The 19,643-nt window shown below is 48.0% G+C and overlaps 2 protein-coding genes across 8 annotated transcripts in view; one reads left to right on the forward strand and one right to left on the reverse strand.

Annotated features, from left to right (window-relative positions):
- Nucleotides 1-12,820, reverse strand: part of RCN3 (reticulocalbin 3) — a 28,160-nt gene extending 15,340 nt beyond the window's left edge. Inside the window, exon 1 of one of the 5 annotated variants that reach the window (XM_081884291.1) lies at nucleotides 12,620-12,820. In XM_081884291.1, the coding sequence (XP_081740417.1) occupies nucleotides 12,620-12,805 (186 nt within the window). In that variant the 5' untranslated portion in view covers nucleotides 12,806-12,820. The other 4 variants (XM_081884290.1, XM_081884292.1, XM_081884294.1 and 1 more) reach the window with 4 other exon arrangements.
- Nucleotides 12,781-19,643, forward strand: part of LOC309354195 (paired box protein Pax-6-like) — a gene marked incomplete at its 3' end in the record, with an annotated part of 52,859 nt that continues 45,996 nt past the window's right edge. Inside the window, exon 1 of one of the 3 annotated variants that reach the window (XM_081884222.1) lies at nucleotides 12,781-12,918. Of the gene's footprint in view, nucleotides 12,919-13,408; nucleotides 13,718-16,495; nucleotides 17,571-19,643 lie in introns of those variants that run through there. The other 2 variants (XM_081884223.1, XM_081884224.1) reach the window with 2 other exon arrangements.

Raw genomic sequence — 19,643 nt, forward strand, 5'->3', positions numbered from 1 at the left:
AACAAAATATGTTTATGGAATCTATGTCTTGAGCACATGAGCAAAGTCTGTTCTGGTAGGGAACTCTTCCTATTATTTATATAAGCATTTAAATATTGCCCTCTCAGAAACGCAGCAATATAATTAAAAACAAAACAAAAGCATCAAAAGCAGGACAAAACAATTACTAAAATGACTGGCTACTTGAGTAGATTTTTAACAACTGCATAGATCTGTTCGTGGGGGGGGGGAGTCTTCAAGAGGTGGCTGAAAGTCAAATGTGAGGATGTCTATGGAATCTCTACTGGAAGAGTCTACATGGGGGCAGCAAACATTACAGACTTCTCAATATTTTCCCAAAGAGCTCAGTACCACATGCATGGTTCTTTACCAGAACCAGCACCCCGGTTTCATCACCGCAACGCCCAGAGAGGTAGGGTGGGCTGAATAAGAATGACTGGCGTAAACTCATCCAATATTCAGTTTTGAACTTGGTTCTCCCCAGTCTCAGTCCAACACTAACCACTAGATTCAGGTAGGTAGCCGTGTTGGTCTGATGCAGTCGAAATAAAAAATTAAAAAATAGTCCAGTAGCACCTTAGAGACCAACTAAGTTTGTTCTAGGTATAAGCACTTCTTCAGCTGAAGAAGTGTGCATGCACACGAAAGCTTATATACTTAGAACAAACTTAGTTGGTCTCTAAGGTGCTACTGGACTATTTTTTTAATTTTTAATTTTGATTCTAACCATTGATCTCAAACACCATAGATAAGATGCCCCCAAGCTCATCAATTGTTCCCACTCTCCCACACCAAAGAAACAAGGAGTTTCCACCTTCTTTGATTCCGTTTCACCCAGCCATGCACGCAAGTTTCTTTTTTAGAGAGCGTTGGGAGTTTTGACCCACAAAGCTTGCAATCTGTTCTCCTACATACATTTTAACCCAGAACACCACTGGATCTCTTGAGCTCTAAGGACCTGGAGTGAGAGATGAAGTTCTGAAACAAGGACTGTGCCTGCTATTTCGAGGGCAAACTAAAAAAAGGAGAAGAATAAATTCAGTAATCCCAGCAGCATAGGGGAACTAGGCCAGTTCCCAACTGTGCTGCCCAAAATACAGAATGTTCCAATTCCTGGAGGCATCTGAATTAAAGCTGTCCCCACTTTGCTGGGAACAAAGCTTATTGAGGATGAAAGTGACAGCAGAATCAGAACAACACATTACTTCCTGGGCTGCGGTACAAAGAAGACACATCGATGCCAAATTATTTAAACCACTAGGAAAAGACAACTTTGGGGTTTCGAAACAAGCTGTACACCACTCCACTCCTCCATCTCCCAGTTACTGCTCTTCCCTAACCCACTCTGGCAGACTACCGCGCCGCTGTGAAATGTGCAAAACTAAAACCGAGCCTTTCCAGATATACAAAGCAACTTGCCTCAGAAGAGAAGCAGAGCTAACATGCCAAAGATAGAGAAAAGGAAAACACAAGCGACTTTCTCGTCCAACACTGCAAAGACTTTGGAAGCCACAAGTTTAAACAAAGACAGTGTCTCCGAATAAGGGGACACTGGTAACTATATTCCACACTGAAGAAAGAAAGGGAAGCATATCTAACCCCAGGACAAAAGGGCCGGGGGGGGGGGGGATTGGCATCTCACATCAGGAAACGGGCCGGATGGAGAAGCGGGCTATACGGCAGGGGTAGCCAACGTGGTCATCCCTGACTATAGGCCATGCTCGCTGTTGGGAGATGCAAGACCAACAAACTCCCCGAAGGCACCACGTGAAATGTCCGTGGCATAAAGGATACGGGTCTGAAGCAAACTTCTGGGCCAATACAGCCCCCCCTACGCTACCCCCAAAGAGTGCCTTAGCAGTGCCCTCTCCTTTCGCCCATCCTCAAGCACCAATTCTGACCCAAGAGCCGCAACAACCCAAGGCGCAGCCACGCTGCTCTTTTCCGAGGGACACAAGAGGCTAGTTGTGGGGCTGGAGGGGGCGGAAAATCACAATTCTTTCCGTCCACCGCGGCATCGCGGTAGTTTGCAAGCTCAGCACCTATCAGGATGCCCCGACTAATTGAATCCGCCGGGCATTGCACCCTGCAAAAAAGGGGGGAAAGCACAATCCGTGCATTACAATGCCCGCGTGTCTTCAACAAGACAACACGCGTTTTCCGATCCCTATTAAAGCTTCCCCCCCTTCCTCAGGGTCTCCAGCAGGCCCCTTCCCCTCTCCTAAGTCGAGCCGCCCCACCTCTCCTCTGAGCCCCTCCTTGCATTCAGCCCCGCGCTCCACAGCCCCAGCATGCAAACCTCTTGCAAGAGCGCCTCTCCCCTTGCCCAGCTCACCAGCAGCCGCAGCCCGCGCGATGGATGCTCCCTCTGCAAGTGCCGCCCCGTCTCATCTTCTGCCCGGCTGGTGTCTCCCCGCCCCGCCCTCCTGCCCGCCAGGGCGACGCCCCCCGTCCGCGCAGAGCCCAATCGGAGGCCGCCGTCGGCCCAGGGGCGTGGCCGAGGGGCTCCGGGACTGGCCGGCCGGCGCCACGTTGACACAAAGTTCCATTCTTCCCACAGTTTTTTTTATCTTCCTCCGCGCCCCCCTCCACGTTACAAGGCAAGGCAGGGCGGGCTCTGGGTTCCTCCGGGCGCCCCCTCTTCTTGTCGACCAACGGCAGAAAGACACCTACCCCTGCCGCCACCCCCCAGGGCTGCTCCAGCTCCAATGATCCGCCGCCGCCCTTTAATCCCCCCACCCCCCCTTGGCAATCGCTCCAGGGTTTCAGTAGGTACGAAATGTGGCCCTGGGGCATATAAAAGGGCAGCGTGGACGGGTTGGGGGTGCAGCCTTCAGCACAGCGACCTTGCAAACCCCATTGAGTGCAATCATGGAAAAATCACAGAGCTGTAGAGTTGGAGGCGCTCCCCAGGGTCATCTAGTCCAATGCAGTAATCTCAAATTAGTTTTGGCTTTTCCCCGGTTGGGTGAGGCTTAGAGATACTCAGGAGCCCGTTAACTTCCAGCTCCTATCCCTAGATGCCTCCCTTTCACCTCCCAGGAAGTTTTGCTACCTGAGGCAAAGGACAAGATAAGATAAAAGTAAGCACACACACATCAACCTGGTCTGCACACATTGAAACTGATCTGCTTGGCATTTTAATTTTACTTTGACACTGGCACCAGGAGCGGCTTGAATCAGTCAGTCCTTTGGTCTGTCTAATCTCAGTGATGTCTACTCTGACTTACAGCAGCTCTCCAGGGCAGGGTTCAGCAAATGTTTTCAGCAGGGGGCCGGTCTACTGTCCCTCAGACCTTGTGGGGAGCCGGACTATATTTTGGAGAGAGAAAAAATGAACAAATTCCTATGCCCCACAAATAACCCAGAGATGCATTTTAAATAAAAGCACACATTCTACTCATGTAAAAACACCAGGCAGACCCCACAAATAACCCAGAGATGCATTTTACATAAAAGGACACATTCTACTCATGGAAAAACACACTGATTCCCGGACTGTCCGCAGGCCGGAATTAGAAGGCGATTGGGCCGGATCTGGCCCCTGGGCCTTAGTTTGCCTACCCATGCTCTAGGGTATCAGGTTCAGAGTTTCTGGGACTTTCTGCATGCAAGGCAGAGGCTTTACTGCTGAGCTAGAGGCTTAGAGGGAACAAAGCAGGGGTTACTACCACCTGTCCCCCCAGCATCCAGCAACCACCCAACACTTCGCTGTCCTTCATAGTAAGGATCAAGTCCTTGCCATCAGACGTCAAAGGAGGGAAGAGAGGTTTGATCTGAATAGGTTTAGGTGGTGCTTAAGTCTGCATAGAATAAGTCTGATATTTCTGTAGGGTTTGCCCGCTGCCTTGTGGGACATATTCAGGAGGCAAAACAGCTAAGGATTAAACCCTACACAAATCCAGAGTGGAGTCCCTAAGACGGTTGGATAGCGCTTTGTAAACCCCCCTCTGGCAACTCCTGCAGCCAAGCTGGTGCCAAATGTATTGCTCAGCTTTCCTTTGGACCACATCAGCGAGGCTGAGAGGGGGGGTGGTCTTGTTGTCTGGGCAGCCCAGGACCACCACACACACTGCCCAGGCATGCGCCCCCGAGAGATCAGTGCTGTGAATGCATCAAAAGCAATGCAGGAGGCAGCAGTTACAAGTTGCCAGCCTCTTCAGCCACAGCAGGCGCTGTGATTCTCCAGTGGCTTGACTTCAACCCTGGAGGCGCACTCTCGAAACGGATGCCAACTCTCGAGGATTTTTGAAGTGTAGTGGGTTGAATGTGACAAGACTCAAGTCGGCTGCTAGTTCCTTAGGGGTGTAGGAATCAGTTTTGTGGCTTGTCAGATCCCTGGTCTGTCTACCTCAGAGCCGTCCATCTAGATTGGCTAGCAAAGGCTCTGCAGGACTTCAGGCAATAGGTCTCCCCCAGCCCTGCTCAGAAGTGCCCATGCGACTTTCCGCATGCCAGTGAGCTGTGGTCCTTCCTTATTTACAGGTATGTTGTTGAATCTCACCCACAAAACAGTGACAGCCCTGATACATCCTGGGCCCACACCAGAGTGTTTGAGGACAAAGCCGCCTAAGGTAAGGCAAGGCAGGAGGTCCCAGCAGCCACAGGTGGGAAGCCTCTTTCTTTTTTGGGAAACGGGTTTGTTGATCAAGATCTTCCAATCCACTGTACTTGTGCAACCCAAGTTTGCCATTGTGTGAAACAGCAACAGCTCAGGAAGTGTCCTGACTCTCTCCCTCCCAACCCCACTTCTCCCATATATGTACAGGTGAGTTTTGGAAAGCAACACTGATTCCAAAATGCGGGCGGGCGGCCATTTTGCTTCCCAAGCCGTAGGACTGCATCTTCCTGCCCTCCAATAGTGTACTGATTTCTCTTCTGCCTTACATCTTGTCTGCAAATGCTCATCCATATCCACCATTCTGGATATGTGGAGAATGATACTCCACAAAGGTAGTAGAAAAGCACATCACATCATTATGGGATGGTGGCCGTTGGGGACGTTTTATTGTAGAACTGGGTCAGAGAAGGAAGATTAGAAAGAGTTTTGTTTCACATGCTAGGCACCCTTTAGAAAGATTGATTTTTGGACTGGAAAGGACCTGAGCTAGCAAGAGGGCAGGAGAGGGAAATGGCTTAGTGCTTCCATCAACTTCTATTTAAACAAGGGATGAGGGAGCCCAGGCCCTGGTGCCAATTCTGCACCTCCACGCCTCTCTACTTGAGCCAGTGTGGTGTAGTGGTTAAGAGCGGCAGTCACATAATCTGGGGAACCGGGTTCGTGTCTCCGCTCCTCCACATGCAGCTGCTGGGTGACCTTGGGCTAGTCACACTTCTTTGAAGTCTCTCAGCCCCACTCACCTCACAGAGTGTTTGTTGTGGGGGAGGAAGGGAAAGGAGAATGTTAGCCGCTTTGAGACTCCTGAAGGGGAGTGAAAGGCGGGATATCAAATCCAAACTCTTCTTCTTCTTCTTCTTCAAGACTCGACACAATCTACACCCTTTCCTCTGGCACACATCCTTTTCCTGAGAGATGCCCCTCACCAGCCGTGTAAGGGTGTGCGTAGAAACTAGGCTACTTGTATACAGAGGCAAAATGTTCATTTGCTGCTTTGTCGCTTTCTCTTCTGTGCCCCCACCCACACCACTGGCATGCTGCCCCCAGAAGGCTTTCCATAATACAATGCGGCCCTTGGGTTGGTTCAAGCATTCCTGCATTGCAGGGGGTTGGACTAGATGACCCCTGGGGGTCCCTTCCAACTCTACAGTTATATGAAAAAGATTCCCGCCCGCACTGCTGATTGAAACAAATGGATATACAGTGGTACCTCAGGTTACAGACGCTTCAGGTTACAGACGCTTCAGGTTACAGACTCCAATAACCCAGAAATAGTACCTCGGGTTAAGAACTTTGCTTCAGGATGAGAACAGAAATCGCGTGGTGGCAGCGGGAGGCCCCATTAGCTAAAGTGGTACCTCAGGTTAAGAACAGTTTCAGGTTAAGAATGGACCTCCAGAACGAATTAAGTTCTTAATCAAGGTACCACTGTACCTTTCTCCAAAGTATGCTTCTATTTCTGAGTGAGAAACAACAATGAAGGTGTAGCCTTCAGGGTACACACTGTGTATGCATATGTAGCAAGTAGTGGGTGCTAATGGTTTGTGAGCAGATGGTATTTAAAGCAGCAGAAATGACAATATCTGAAAAAAGTGAGTGGGAGGGGGGACATTTCAACCTCACAGGACGCTTTGTAATTCACCTTAAGGTGGGCATTCCTGGAACAAGGAACTTCAAAGAGAGGCTGCACCTGTGAAGCTGCTGCTTTCACAATTCACCAAGAGGTTTAATGCTCTGTCCTGTGGTAAAAAAACAGCAACACTACACATGCAAATTAGCTGACCAATGACAGGATCTTTGTGCTATCAACTCCAACCCGTTTGTGTGGGGTTTCTGTAAACAGCCACTTTAACATATTTATCCACGGCTGCTTTTCTGCGTTTCATTCTTTTGCTGATCTCACTGTTCTCAGTCCCACGCGTGCCCCAGCAACCTTGTTTATAGGTAAAGGGACCCCTGACCATTATGTCCAGTCGTGACCGACTCTGGGGTTGCGGTGCTCATCTCGCTTTATTGGCTGAGGGAGCCAGCATACAGCTTCCAGGTCATGTGGCCAGCATGACTAAGCCGCTTCTGCCGAACCAGAGCAGCGCACGGAAACGTCATTTACCTTCCCACCGGAGCAGTACCTATTTATCTACTTGCACTTTGACGTGCTTTTGAACTGCTAGGTTGGCAGGAGCAGGGACTGAGTAACAGGAGCTCACCCCGTTGCGGGGATTTGAACCGCCAACCTTCTGATCGGCAAGTCCTAGGCTCTGTGGTTTAACCCACAACACCACCCATGTCCCTTAACCTTGTGTATATCAGCCTGCAATTTAAAACAAGGCTTCATACATCTGATGAAGTAGGCTGCAGTGCTCAGGAGCAAGCCAGCAGTAAATCACACCGAGTAAGTGAGGTTAACTCTTTACAATCGTACCTTGCTTGTCGAACACCCTGGAACTCGGACGTTTTGGCTACCAAACGCCACAAACCCCAAAGTGATTGTTCTGGTTTGCGAACATTTTTTTGGAACCCGAATGTCCAGTAGGGCTTCTGTGGCTTCTGATCGGCTGCAGGAGCTTCCTGCAGCCGATCAGAAGCCACAATTTGGTTTTTGAACGCTTTGGAAGTTGAACAGACTTCCAGAACGGATTCCCTCGACTTCCAAGGTACTACTGTATTAGGAAAAAAAAGACAATATGCACAGGGGTGCCTGGCCCAATGAGTGCAGCAACTGTTCTTCGGTAGGTCTTGCCCCTATGAGGTAGCTGTGGAGACTGAAGGTCCCCCACTTCCACAGCTGCCTAAGTCCCCTCCTCTCCAGGGTTTCCCCCACAAGCATTCTGAGACTGCGTCTGTGTGCCTGCCTTTGCTATTCCCACTTCATCCCTCTCCTGGTCCTGGGAGATCAAGAGAAGGGGAGCTGGTAGCAGCAGGAGGAGGAGACACCCATGACTTTTCACCAGCCTGACTCATCTCTGCCTCTTGGCCTCCCTCCTCTCAAAATCCTGCTTCAGCTTCTGTCTCCAATTCTGGATTTCCTCTGCCACAGACTCTCCCTGCTCACTAAACCCTGTTACCCCTTCAGCTTCCGACACTGCCTCTTAACATTGTCATTTGCCTCTTGCTCTGTTATCCTCCCCTCTCCACAGTTCCTTGGGGCTATGCTCGTTTCCCTTCTCTCAGGAAACATCTCTTTCTGGAGAAACATCTCTCTGGATCTTGGTGGCAGTCTCAACTGAGCTCCTGTGTTGTTGTTGTTTAGTCGTTTAGTCGTGTCCGACTCTTCGTGACCCCATGGACCAGAACACGCCAGGCACTCCTGTCTTCCACTGCCTCCCGCAGTTTCGTCAACTTCATGTTGGTAGCTTCGAGATCACTGTCCAACCATCTCGTCCTCTGCTGTCCCCTTCTCCTTGTGCCCTCCATCTTTCCCAACATCAGGGTCTTTTCCAGGGAGTCTTCTCTTCTCATGAGGTGGCCAAAGTATTGGAGCCTCAGCTTCACGATCTGTGCTCCCAGTGAGCACTCAGGGCTGATTTCCTTCAGAATGGAGAGGTTTGATCTTCTTGCAATCCATGGGACTCTCAAGAGTCTCCTCCGGCACCATAATTCAAAAGCATCAATTCTTTGGTGATCAGCCTTCTTTATGGTCCAGCTCTCACTTCCATACATCACTACTGGGAAAACCATAGCTTTTACTATACAGACCTTTGTTGGCAAGGTGATGTCTCTGCTTTTTAAGATGCTGTCTAGGTTTGTCATTGCTTTTCTCCCAAGAAGCAGGCGCCTATTAATTTCGTGGCTGCTGTCACCATCTGCAGTGATCATGGAGCCCAAGAAAGTAAAATCTCTCACTGCCTCCATTTCTTCCCCTTCTATTTGCCAGGAGCTGATGGGCCAGTGGCCATGATCTTCGTTTTTTTGATGTTGAGCTCCAGACCATATTTTGCGCTCTCCTTTGAGCTCCTGTAGTATCGGTTGTTTCCACAAGGTGTCAGACTAGCACCACCTTCCCTGGCCCACAACTTCAACGTCTGAACCTGTTTGCACCCATAATCCAGTTTCCCTTTGTAGCTACTGGGAAAATTGCTTTGTTTCTTTATATAACATATTGTAATTCTCCTCCACTTCCCGATTATGACCCTGCAGGCACCGTTATTCTGCCTAGAGCACCTTATGCTATGGAGAAGCTCAAAAGCAGACATTGAACACTGTAAACATTCCCACAGATTTAATTTCTGTCTTCCTGACTCCAGCCCAGAGATTAGCAGTTTGCGGCTCTCATTCACATGCTGCTAAACTCCAATTCCCATCAGCCTCAGCCAAGATGGAGAATAATCTGGGACGATGGGAGTTGGAGTCTGAGGAGATCTGGAAGCCACAGGTTTCTCATCCCTGATTTAGGAAGTAATTCCTGGTTTTTGGATTACTGTACTCCAAATTCAGTTTGGAAACCTTCAGACATCATTTGTGCCCTGTAAGTTTTTCATACTGGAATTTACAACTACTTCTGCCCCTCCAGCTGGATGCACTCAGGCCAGGATCTGGACCCACAACGGGTCTCACGCCTGTAGGGCTCTTTGGCATTCTAGCCACAAAGAAGCATCTTATGTCACTGAGCTTTTTTGGAGGTTATCCTAAAGTCAACAGCTCCTGTTTAAACTGGGAAATGCCTCCCAAGTGTTTGGCTTATATAATTCTCAGGTTACTCCTGTTTACAGAGAGCTCTAGAGGGAACAGCAGAAGTACCCACCCCTGCTATTGGTTTCCTCCCTTTCAAGGAGCTTCAGCCTTTTGTTTCTACCCTCAAGATTAAATGAGTCACCATGGAATCCTATATCTGTCTACTCAGAAGCAAGTCCTATTAAGTTCAATGGGACTTACTTCAACGGAGTCTCTTAAAGAATTGCTGCTTTCCTGAAATCAACCAGCAGCACTATCCCTTTAAAAGCGGGGTTAGGCTTCTGGCAGGGCTTAATTTTATCAGTTGTAATAATAATAATAATAATAATAATAATAATAATAATAATAATAATAATAATAAATTTTTATTTATACCCCACCCTCCCCGGCCAGAGCCGGGCTCAGGGCGGCTAACACCAGTAAAATTACAATAAAAACATAATGGGGGGGGAACCACTTTAAAATATGGGTTAAAATACAATTTAAAATGCAGCCTCATTTTAATAGTAGCCCATAGATCAAAACCATAAGGGGAGGGAATCATAAGGGTCAGACTGAGTCCAAACCAAAGGCCTGGTGGAACAACTCTGTCTTGCAGGCCCTACGGAAAGATGTCAAGCCCTGCAGGGCCCTGGTCTCTTGTGACAGAGTGTTCCACCAAGTCGGGGCCAGTACTGAAAAGGCCCTGGCCCTAGTTGAGACCAATCTAACCACCTTGCAACTAATTGGTTTATTAACCGGTTAAATCTGTATCCATTCACAAATAGATAAAACCATAGCTTATTTTCTAAAGAAATTATCTTTATTGAGATTTCATAGGAAACAGGCATGAAACAAAATTGACAGAACAGACAAAGCACATTCGAGTAACGTAATATGACACTGTACTTCAAAACACCACAATTTAAATTAACAAACAAAATGCAAGAGAACTCGGGGAGGAGCCGGCACTGACGAAAAGTACAAACAGAATCCGTTAGGCAGGATTCAGTTGGCTAATGCAAGCCCTCCATAGTGTAAAAAGGTAAAGGACCCCTGACATTTAAGTCCAGTCGTGAACGACTCTGGGGTTGCGCTGCTCATCTCGCTTTACTGGCCGAGGGAGCTGACGTTTGTCCACAGACAGTTTTTCTGGGTCATGTGGCCAGCATGACTAAGCCGCTTCTGGCAAAACCAGAGCAGCGCACGGAAACGCCATTTACCTTCCCACCAGAGTGGTACCTATTTATCTACTTGCACTTTGACCTGCTTTCGAACTGCTAGGTTGGCAGGAGCAGGGACCGAGCAACGGGAGCTCACCCTGTCACGGGGATTCGAACCGCCGACCTGCTGATCGGCAAGCCCTAAACTCTGTGGTTTAACCCACAGTGCCACCCGCGTCCCTCATTCTTGCACCTACAAGAATAAAAAAATGCCCTAGGGCATAAAAATGCCCTAGCAGGAGCAGGGACCGAGCAATGGGAGCTCACCCCGTCGCGGGGATTCGAACCGCTGACCTTATGATCAGCAAGCCCTGGGCTCAGTGGTTTAGATTTAGTTGGCTAATGCAAGCCCTCCACAGTGTAACTTGCCTCAATAGAGGGTTGTAGTAATCATCCACCCTTGTTTGCATAGGATATAAAGGGCCACCCATATGACATCTTTCTTAGCTATCCCTCTGGCAACATGATTCTGGTAAGCCATTCTTTCCGACAATGCCGTGTCCCATATTTTATCCAACCAGCCTCTCATGGACAACCCAGCTCTCTTGCAGCAAGCCACACTCTCAAAGCATGAGCTGCCAGCAGCAGAGCCACCAGGTCTCAACGGTTTAGTTGTGGGTCCTCAGGAGATCAACTCTTTAAAAGTGCTCCTCCTGGTGGGCAGGGTGAGACAAGATAAAAGCATTGCTTTGAATGAGGCGGGATGTTCTTTTTCCCTTCGGTTTTTGGAAGGCGTCAAAGCTGGAGGTACAGCTTTGGGAAGAAGTCTACGGAAGGGCCAGAGAACATATTTTGCATGCCCAAAGTCACAGGTTCAACCCTTAATAACAATAAATTTTATTGCCCTCCCCGGCCAGAGCTGGGCTCAGGGCGGCTAACACCAGTAAAATTACAATAGAAACATAATTGGGGGGGGGGGACCAATAAAAAAAACCCCAATTTAAAATACAGGTTAAAATGCAATTTAAAAAGCAGCCTCATTTTAAAAGTAGTCCATAAATCAAAACTGTAAGGGGAGGGAAGACATAAGGGTTAGACTGAGTCCAAACCAAAGGCCAGGGTGAACAGCTCAGTCCCGCAGGGCCCTAGTCTTTTGTGACAGAGCGTTCCACCAAGTTGGGGCCAGTACTGAAAAGGCCCTGGCCCTAGTTAGACCAATCTAACCACCTTGCACCTTGGGACCTCCAAGGTGTTGTCATTGGTGGACTTTAAGGTCCTCCGCGGGGCATACCAGGAGAGGCGGTCCCGTAGGTACGTGGGTCCTAGGCCGCATAGGGCATCTCTGCATAAGGCTAAGGCAGGCCTCTGCCTGAAACCCCGGAGGTCTGCTGCCGGTTGGTGCATGCAACAGTGAGCCTAATGGGGACAGATGGTCTGCCTCTGTTTCCATCTCCTCTGTTTGGTTGTGTTAACGGAAAAATCCGAGGGCTCCCTTGGACAAAAACAAAGACACCAACCAGGATTACTTGGAGCAAAACAGCAGCCTGTAGGCTTGGCCTTTATTGAACTGTTGCAACAGGGTGCTCCCCTCACTTGCAGGAGAGAGGAAGGACCCAGAAAAATGGTGTGCAAGGCCTTATAAAGACTTTTGAAATTGGCACCCTGTAGATCACCACCACCCCCAGAAACATCATACATACATCACAGAAGGGGTGTAACCTAAGACCACCCCTCAGATACATCACACCTACATCACAGCAAAGGCGGTCCAAAATAGAAATTTTTATATTGTTTTTCTCCTGTTTTTGTTTATCTCCTGTCTGGCAGGTTACTTGATTGGATATCCTGGGGAGCCTGGCCAGTCTTTTGTAATGATAAATACTTAGTTCCTGGGCCAGGTCACAGGCTCACACCCTATTCAAACACAGACATACCCTTAAGACAGGATTTGTGAAGGAAAAGACAATGGGGAGGCTTTTCCATTTTGACCTTGCAGATAAAATATTTGGTCAGTTTAGGAATCAAAATGGTTCCAGGTTGGCCTTCCTGTGCTGATCTATGTGTGTGCTTGGTTGGTACACTTATGAACATTACCATATATCTAAGACCACAAAATTCCTATCACAGTTGCTTTTAACTCGCTTCCCAACTCCCCTTCCCCGACCCACAGCGCAGCTTCCCACCCCACCTCATCTCCTGATGTGCTGTTCCTCGTCTCAACTCTCTTGACTGCTCCCATGCCCGCCGCTCCTTCCCATCTGGTTCTGAGGTCCCGTTCCGTTCCTACCGAGAGGGGGGACATGGAGGGCCGGGCGCCATCTGGCATGCTCTTGCCAAGCTTTCCCAAGGGGTCTTCGACACCAGCTGATGGCATCCGCTTCAGGCTGGAAAGATATCCTTCCCTTTCCCCCCTTGCCGTGTGCCCTCACTAGAGCTGCATTTTCTGGGCCAGCCCCAGGCAGGATAAGCCCATGGCCCACAGGGCAGGTGTGGAACTTTCCAGCAACAGAATTCAGACTTTGCTTGGGGGGGAATTGGTCTTTGTGGGTTTGTGTGTGTATAGCAAAGGAGGAGAAACTAGGTTGCCTGGAGCACAAATTGGACAAAGCTCAAAATTTGTGGGGATTAAATTGACCAGGGGAGGGGAGGGGCATGTTAAGAAAGTGTAGCAAGGCAGAGCATGGGCATAGCCAGGATTTTTGTTAAGGGGGGACAGGCCTTTTGTTGGTGGGGAGCAGAATCTCAGTTTACTATGTATTTAAATTGATTTTTTTGGGGGGGAGCTGCCGTTCTCTGCCCCCCCGGCTATGCCCCTGAGGCAGAAATGTGAGTCAAGGGCGGAGGTGTGTGAATAGGCCCCTTTTGCTTCCTCTCAGTTTCTCATTTATTTCCCTTTTGATTTGTATAGCGCCTTTCTAAACACACAAGGCAGTTTACAAGCTGAAGAAATAACAAATCAGATAGTAAAGACCACACGCCTCACAGCAATCTGATCCAATACAAAAAAAGGCGCAATAAACAACTTATATCAAATAAAGCAATATCCCATAATCCATTGCAAAGCTGAAAAAGGCCTTATGTGCAAATGCGAGGAAGTTAGTCGGGCATGCTTCGTCTTATATTATCGTCAAGAGCTTAAGCAATCAAAAAGCCGCTCCTGAAAACATTTGCACCATTTTAGAAATAGGAAAGTAACACTGAAGCTCTGTAACGGGGACTGCCTACGCATTGTGCATTTAAAACACATGGCCGGTTGCTGCCCTTTCTAGCCCTGACCTGGTGCCAGGTATGGAGTAGGTTTCGTAGTTGGATTAACCCCGCAGGTTGAGGAGCCAGAGGAGCAGGCAGGACTGTGTTGATACCCAAGGAAGAAGCTCTGGAAATGTCAGAAGAGGAGGTGGAGTCACCCCACAGGCCTTGAGAATGAGGTCTCCAGAAGCTTTAGGTCCAGGCCAAAGAGCAACAGCACAGAATGTGTATTGGGATCTAGAGTCATTGGGTTACTTGTGAGGAAGGGGGTCTGCTTGTGAGTAAGTGGTGGTTAGGGCCCAGCTGGAGTATTGAAGGCCTTCTTCTTGAGCCTTCCAGTGCCTTGAAACAACAGGCCTCCGGCTTCTTGTAGCTGACTCTGATTTTGCCACCCTTACTGTGTTGTACTTTGTGAATTACTCGGCAAAAAATAGACCTTCAATGGTTTCTTGACCTTGCCTCTCAAGTCTAGTTTAGGGTTGCCAGATTTCAAAAAGTAAAAATCCGGATACAAAAGTTGTTGAGATTTTTTTTGCAAAAAAAATACATTTTTGAGCTATTTTGTTAGGAAATTTGCCGAAAAACCTACACTTCTGACATGGGTTGTCATACGCCTGGGTTTTCCTGGACATTTTAACTGATTTTAGGAAATTCTGGCCAGACACTTATTTCAAAAAGATGAATCCCAAATATGTCTTGGAAATTCCAGACGTATGGCTGACCTATACAACTTCCCTATGTTTGACCTTGGTCTGTTTGCACTGTGCTCCCCCAGAAACCTTGTCTGTGTCATTGCATCCTTTGGTGAGAAGTTGGTTTGGGGCCAGATGGGGACCCCTGGAGTGTGACAGCACCCCATAATTCAGCAGAAGTCATTTCCTTCCCTCACCAAAAACGTTGGCCTAAATTTGCATCAATATGTTGTCTATATTAGCTTGTGCAAATATGTGCCTTTGCCCAGAGAGGCTTTCAAGGACCTAGCAACACCCCAAGATAGTTGCTTTGGGGAACTGGCTTTTAGATGCCCTGATTATTTGTTACTATGAATGTATTCTTATTGCAAAGGCAAGAGGTGTGGGGTTTTCTCCCTCAGGTGCTAGAGTAGGGTGAGACTTAACTGGCAAAGGCGGGTACTGTTTGCTGCTGTGCCTCAGGCTGCCAAATGTATCGGGCCAGCCCTGGGGGTGGGTCCCACGACCCCAAGCTTGGGATTTCAGCCAGCCCATGGCTCCAGTTAGAGCAGCCTTTTTTCAAACAGCAGGCCTCCTGATGTTTTGGGCTACAACTCAACTGGAGAGGGCACCAGGTTGGCAAAGGCTGAAGGAGAGGGGCACACTAGCAGAACGGTAGAGAAAGCCTCAGGGGTCGGTGATGGGGAGAGATGTATTTTCCAATCCCTTTGATTTGACGTGCTTGGCACCCCAACACAAACACGCCCACTCTCCAGGACCCTGAGAGATGGTTGGGGGAGGGCAGCGGCAGCTCGCTCCGCCGCGCTGGATCGCCCCAGCCCAGCCCCTGCCTCACATCGAAGTGACACGTGCTAAGGATCTGGTTTGGGGGGAGGGCTCAGGCCTTGTGACAGCAAGCAATGGGTGCCACCTTGTATTGGCCTCTGCTTGGAGGTTTCTTGACGTGGGGAGGGGGGGAGGCAGTGTGGAATCAACGCAAGGAAATATTTCCAGCTCCGTTCTCCACCAGATTTCCCTGAAGAGGCCTATTTGCTGCCTTTCAGCCTTGTGGCCCTCCTTTTTCCTGTCTGGCCCTCACAATATAACACCTCCCCCCCCCCATCTAGTTGTGACTCTTGTTTCATATTTCTGAACCTAGACCTATGGAAATCACTGGCTACTGTTAAAACTCCTTCTTTCTTTCTCCATCTCTGGCCTCAAGGGATGTGGCTAAGGATTTTCTGCTAACCAAATCCACACACACACATACACACACGCACCCCATCCAAACTGCTATTTCTGGGGCAGCCTTGAGATGCATTAGCCGGGGTAAAAGCATGCCTTTGAACAGAACCACCTTAAAGTCGCAATTAACGAAATCAGGGCCCTGTCAGTGGCAGGAGATAATCGGAAGCGAAGGAGCTGAGGGGAGGGGGCAAGGGAGAGCAGCGAAGGACAGGGAGTCAAGGCAGGGGATGTGCCGGCCCCCCCAATTCACCGTGGGGGCAGGCTGAGGCTTATCGGCGGGGGGATATATTCTGCGGAGCCAAGTATGGGTGGCTAGGCAGCACCGCAAGGGGTCTTGAGGTCTCCATAACCCCGTAACTGGACCCAAAGAAATATTTGGGACTCGGGGAGTCCAAGCCCCGATAGATTTGGAGATGCTTTGCTTTTGCATTTCTCAAGGGGGTGGCGGCGGTGCGTGCAGAAGGAACAGAAGCGCGAGGGACTCTGTGCTCCAGACTTCCTCGGCAATCCGTTCCCTCCAGGCATCCTCTCGCCCACCCCTTTCCCCATGCCACTTCCACCCACCCACCCTACAATCGTGTGTGTCGCCGGGCAGATAGATCGGCCCTGACAGTCCCTGGCTCCCCCCAGGCCCCCTTCACAGATGAGTCAATCTGCTTTGCATTTTTAATTGACGGCGTGTCGCAGCAACAGAAATTTGTACTTAGCTCGCCCCCCCCCCCTTCCGACTCCCCGGGCCGCCATGTGGACAGCCTTCTCTTCTTCCTTCTCTTCACAGAGATGCTTCCAGTTGTGCTGTGCACCACGAGGTCCCTTCGAATTGCTAGAGAGCCCTGATTATTATTTTTTTGGCTCCCTCAGTTTTAGCCTCGCAGTGATGGTTTCTGCCAAAATGCCCAGGATGTTCTCTTTCTCTTTTCTCTGCTTGGTCCTGATGTGATAACTGCCTGCATTCTCTCATTTGGGCTTCTCAGTCCTGACCCCAGGACACTGTTGTTTTCCGCCACCCAAAACCATCCGCTCTGATGAGCCCTCTTCAGTGCTGTTCAGTCCTGTGGCTCATTATCATTATTTCATACCAAAACTTTAAAATACATATTTTAAAAGGATAATTTGCCTAAAGTCCCTAGCTACAGTATACCTTTAAATCATATACAGTGGTACCTCAGGTTACAGACGCTTCAGGTTACATACGTTTCAGTTTACAGACTCCGCTAACCCAGAAATAGTACCTCGGGTTAAGAACTTTGCTTCAGGATGAGAACAGAAATGGCACGGCGGCAGCGGGAGGCCCCATGAGCTAAAGTGGTACCTCAGGTTAAGAACAGTTTCAGGTTAAGAATGGACCTCCAGAACGAATTAAGTTCTTAATCCGAGGTACCACTGCATGGTCATATAAAATATCCTATTTTAAAACAAATGTGGCATAGTGGTTAGGCTGTTGGGTTAGGACCTGGGAGACTTGGGTTCAAATCCCTAGTCAGCCATAAAGCCTGCTGGGTGACCTTGAGCCAGCCACTGTCTCTCGGCTTAACCTACCTCTCACAGGGTTGTTCTGAGGATAAAATGGTGGAACGGAGAGCCACCCTGAGTACTTTTCGGGGAAGGTGGGGGATTTGAATGTAATAAATAAACACCGTGCTGAGAATATCCATCATTTGCATCTTACCAGTTTTCTTTTCGTTTCAATATACAGCAAGCATTCCTGTTTTCGTTGTTTGTGCTCTTCCTTCCCAAATAACATGCCATGATGTCCTCCACTTTCCTTACCGCTGATCAGTTTTAGGGAGAGTATTGCTTCTTCGTGATTCCTTCCGTAGCTCTTAAGCATATTCTTTCCATTTGTCCCCACAGGGTTCATCATTAAATTCTGACCCAATGCTAATAAGAATTACAAGGTCTCCTCTCCCACTTGGACTGTTTGGACCATGCCTGATGTTTGGACCATCTCCTGACTCCCTTTTCTGTCTTGTAGGTTCTTTGGTCTTAACCCATCACCACTATTATTGCTGGTTTGGGGCTACTGGGTCCTTATGTGCTGTTCCCAAATAGGGATAGATAAGTCTGTCAACTTCACTTTCTCTGTTTCTCATTTATCCAGTTTTGATTTCAGTTCCCCACATTTCCATGAGAATTTGCAATTATTATTTTTTAATCCGTATGAAAATCAATTAGAATTTAGTGCAAATTTATCCCAATATACACATTTTTGTGCCAAGCTTTGATTAATTTACACATTTTTGCAATTTTCCCTAATGCATTTTTGTGGTATTTTCTCCAAATGCAAAAGGTTGTGGTTAGGGAGGTGTAACACAAAATTTAGAGAAGTACAATTTTCATTTTTTAAAGGTTTTATGATGAAGTTAAGCCACTATCCAGTTTAAAATATGAAATAAAATAAAAAAAGAAGAGGGGGGGAAACCAACTGTACAAAAGCAACAGGGTTCAGTGACATTATCTCATAAAGCACATAGTGAATTATATGCTACAACAAAAACTGACCCGATACAGAAATAATGCCATATTTCATTGGGATTTGCCATCCCTGTAATTGGTCTGTCATATAAGTAACACATGGCCACGAAATGGAGGCCACCAAATGAAGGCACCATGAGATAGCCTTAACTATGTCAATTTCTCATAAATAATAATAAATATTACTGTATTGAACCACATAGCTAAAGAAAAAACCTGAAGATTCCTTCCAGTCCTGTGCTACTGTCAAACGAGCAGCTGTTATTAGAAAAATTAAAAGTTGTTTCCATATGAAGTCCATATTTGACCGATCAAAAATTGATAAAAGACACAGCTTGGAGGTTAAAGTCAACGGTATACCTATTATTCCAAAATCTTCCTTCAATACCTCTTTCCAAAATTTGTGTACATGTTTGCAAGACTACCACGTGCACCAATAAGTCCCTCTTTCATTGCATTCTCTCCAACAAATAGGGGAGCCGACTCCAGTTATATGTATAATGCGGACTGGAGTCAAGAACCATTGATGGGTTGTTTTTAAGGCCTTTTTCTTGGATATTTGCAAGAAAGGGAGGTTTCAAAAGATAGCTGTGTTGTGGTTCATGTACTGGTATGAGACATATGAATTTTTATTAAAGTACAAAGTCAGATTGCTCCCGCATCCCTACCAGAGCCCTGTCCTAATTGCCTACTCTTTTCTCCTTCGGCTTGTTTCCCAGACCAACCCTTTCCCTGTAGGCCAGGTTTTCCGGCCGTTTTTTGACTACAGTTCCCATCATCCCTGACCACTGGTCCTGCTGGCTAAGGATGATGGGAGTTGTAGTCCAACAGCAGCCGGGGACCCAAGCTTGGGAAACCCTGCTGTAGGCTATCTTCCTTCCTTTCGCCTCTCACAAATTTTCCAGCCTTGACCCAACTGGATTGCTGTTTCTGTTCTTTGGTTGCAGGTTGGTAGGTTCTGGCCCAATGCTCTGACCCAACCTGCTTTGCCTCTCTTCTTGCTTGTTTTGTTTAACATCAGTGATTGTTAGTCAAAATGGATGCTACCAGCCATGATAGCTACTGTATGTACTATCTTCGCTGTCGGAGACAGTATGGCTCTGAATATTAGTAGCTGTAAGAACAAGATGCTGGACCAGATGGGCTTTCGGCCTGATCCAACAGGACTGCTCTTATGTTCTCATAGATACTGCCATCTTCAGAGGCAATCTGCTACTGATTACTAGTTGCTAGAGGGAGCACTGAGGAGGGTCCTAGTTACAGGCTTCCCAGAGACATCTGGTGGATCAATTTATGGAAGTTGAATGCTACACATTACGTCTGATTTAGCACTGCTTTTCCTTTCTCAAGGTGTTCAGTCCTGACCTGATTTCCCCCCTCCCATTCACTTCCTCCCTTTTGCTCTAGCTAATTAGTTGTGATCTGTTGCTGCTGCTTGACCCGCAATTTCTGTCTTTCATCTTGAAACCATGCCCCACCGCGCTTACCTGCCTATCGTCTCCCTTAGGCTAAGTCACGGATCTCTGGCTCTTCTCAATCAAATCCAGTAGCCTTCGCTGCTCTCCTAAG

This window comes from Podarcis melisellensis, assembly GCF_964234715.1.
Source record: "Podarcis melisellensis genome assembly, chromosome: 13".
NCBI classification, from domain to species: Eukaryota; Metazoa; Chordata; class Lepidosauria; order Squamata; family Lacertidae; genus Podarcis; species Podarcis melisellensis.